The 1,912-nt window shown below is 43.6% G+C and overlaps 1 protein-coding gene across 1 annotated transcript; it reads right to left on the bottom strand.

Moving 5' to 3' along the window:
* Positions 1-761: 761 nt before the first annotated feature.
* PPTG_24576 (hypothetical protein) lies at positions 762-914 on the bottom strand (the record flags this gene model as incomplete). Its single annotated transcript, XM_008917825.1, has 1 exon — positions 762-914. A coding segment is annotated over one exon (153 nt), but the record flags the coding sequence as incomplete, so codon positions are not given.
* Positions 915-1,912: the final 998 nt, after the last annotated feature.

The raw sequence follows: 1,912 nt of genomic DNA on the forward strand, positions 1-1,912 counted from the left end.
AGCGTCTTTAATTCGACCCTCCTCCTTGGCCCAGCGCCACAATGTCACACGGTGAACACCGTACTTGGCAGCCAGCGCCTCTGTGGCTTCACCCGCAGCTCGGACTTCCAGCACAGCCTATAAATGCACATATTGGAAACTAAAAATACATTTTCATTTACTGCGGAATGACTCTTGCTTACCTCTCGCCGTTCTTGGTTGGTGCACTGGGCTTTGGTTCGCATTAAGACGCTCAAATCCAAAATGCGCGGGAAATTAAGATGGATGGCGCTGGTTGGTTTTGTGGCATCCGATCTACGTTAAAATATTAACGACTTTTTACCTTTTTACAAATTTACTTGGAGGTAACATTTTACAAAGTTGCGTTTTATTCGTCGAATCCGGTAAGTTGCACGATATACTGACTACCATGAAAATGTGTTGAAAGCTTGAGTTTTTTCTCTCGGTATAACCAGCGCTTTTGCAGCTTCCAGATACTTATCAATTTCCCCAGTATACTTCTCCTCCACTGTTGCCTTGTCTTGAGGCTCACTGGATCCAAACATTCCATCGGATACTGGATTAGGTCTCGTCATTGGCTCTCGCTATGGTCTCTCATTATTGGATGTTACAAGGGTAACCCCGGCAAGTTCTGGGACAGCAAGCAAAACCTTTTTCGCGTTTCTTCGGCCTTTGCTAGGTTCACATGGATCATTCTCTTTGCTACACGGGGGTCCAAATAGGCGATCCCGTCAATAATAGAACATTTCGATTTGTCGAACCGCTTCCTGAATACGTGAAGGACGATACTTTTTTTTGACAATCATCCATGCACGGACCTCATCGACATATCCTTCACTACCGGGGGCGTTGAGCTTGCTATCAAAGATATGCTTATTCTTGATAACTGCTTCAATTGCATCAATACCAGACATCACAAGAGAAAGCGTAGGGTACACTTGAGCTCCCAGTAGTGTTGACACAGATTCAAACGGCTTTAGCTAGGCACACAAGCCGTCAATTGCCAACCAATCCTTGATTGTTGGCTTTTACAGCTTATTTCGTGTGTCGTTTAATTCCGTGAAACCTTCCTCTGAATGTTGATGCTGGCAAAATAAATCCAAGGCGTACTGCTTCGATGCAACATGGCTAACCAATTGTTTCAGCGAGTTGGACAGTCAATAACCAGTCTTATTGTCTCTTTTTATTTGCTGATTCTCGGCAAGGCGATTGTGCCATTTTGCAGATCTTCGAAAACATGCCTTCAGACTTCGTATATAGCAAACGATTTCACGCATGGTTCCATCGCAAATTCCTCCAACTCAAAAAGTACTTCATTAGCGAACGCCAATGCTTAATTTATTACCAAATCTCTAATTGGATCCTTATCAATTTGTTCACTATCGGTCAACTCTTCGTCATCTTCATACTCATTTGAAATTGAGTCCGGCTCGTCGATTACAACAGACACACAATCCGGAGATCTGTGTCGGATGACTAATTCTTTGCGAGTGCCCCTGAAACAACAAGATGGAGGTCGCGTGCAAGGCAGGGTGTATCTTCAAGTCCCAGAAGCCCTGCAGTTTTTCACAATGTTGGAGTCTGAATAATGAACAAATCATGTAAAGTCGTTCACTGAAAGACCCACTTTTTCATTACTTATTTCATTCCGGGTAGGTCCACGACCTCTAGCGTCCAACTTCGAGGCCAAGTTCTCTGTCACATAATGAATAGTGAACGAAATATAACTACGTGTACGTTTCTAGCTCTGCAAATGTCGCTTGTTATTGAGAAGTAGATACAGCATCTGGAAATATCGCCATGAACTTCACGTCTCAAATCACTTGCAAAAGTCACGGAGCAGCCTCGCAATTGGCCTCGCCTTATAATACTCGCACTTATATTTCCAAGATCGAGAGTAATATACGCCACA

This window comes from Phytophthora parasitica (genome assembly GCF_000247585.1).
Source record: "Phytophthora parasitica INRA-310 unplaced genomic scaffold supercont2.118, whole genome shotgun sequence".
Lineage (NCBI taxonomy): Eukaryota > Oomycota > Peronosporomycetes > Peronosporales > Peronosporaceae > Phytophthora > Phytophthora nicotianae.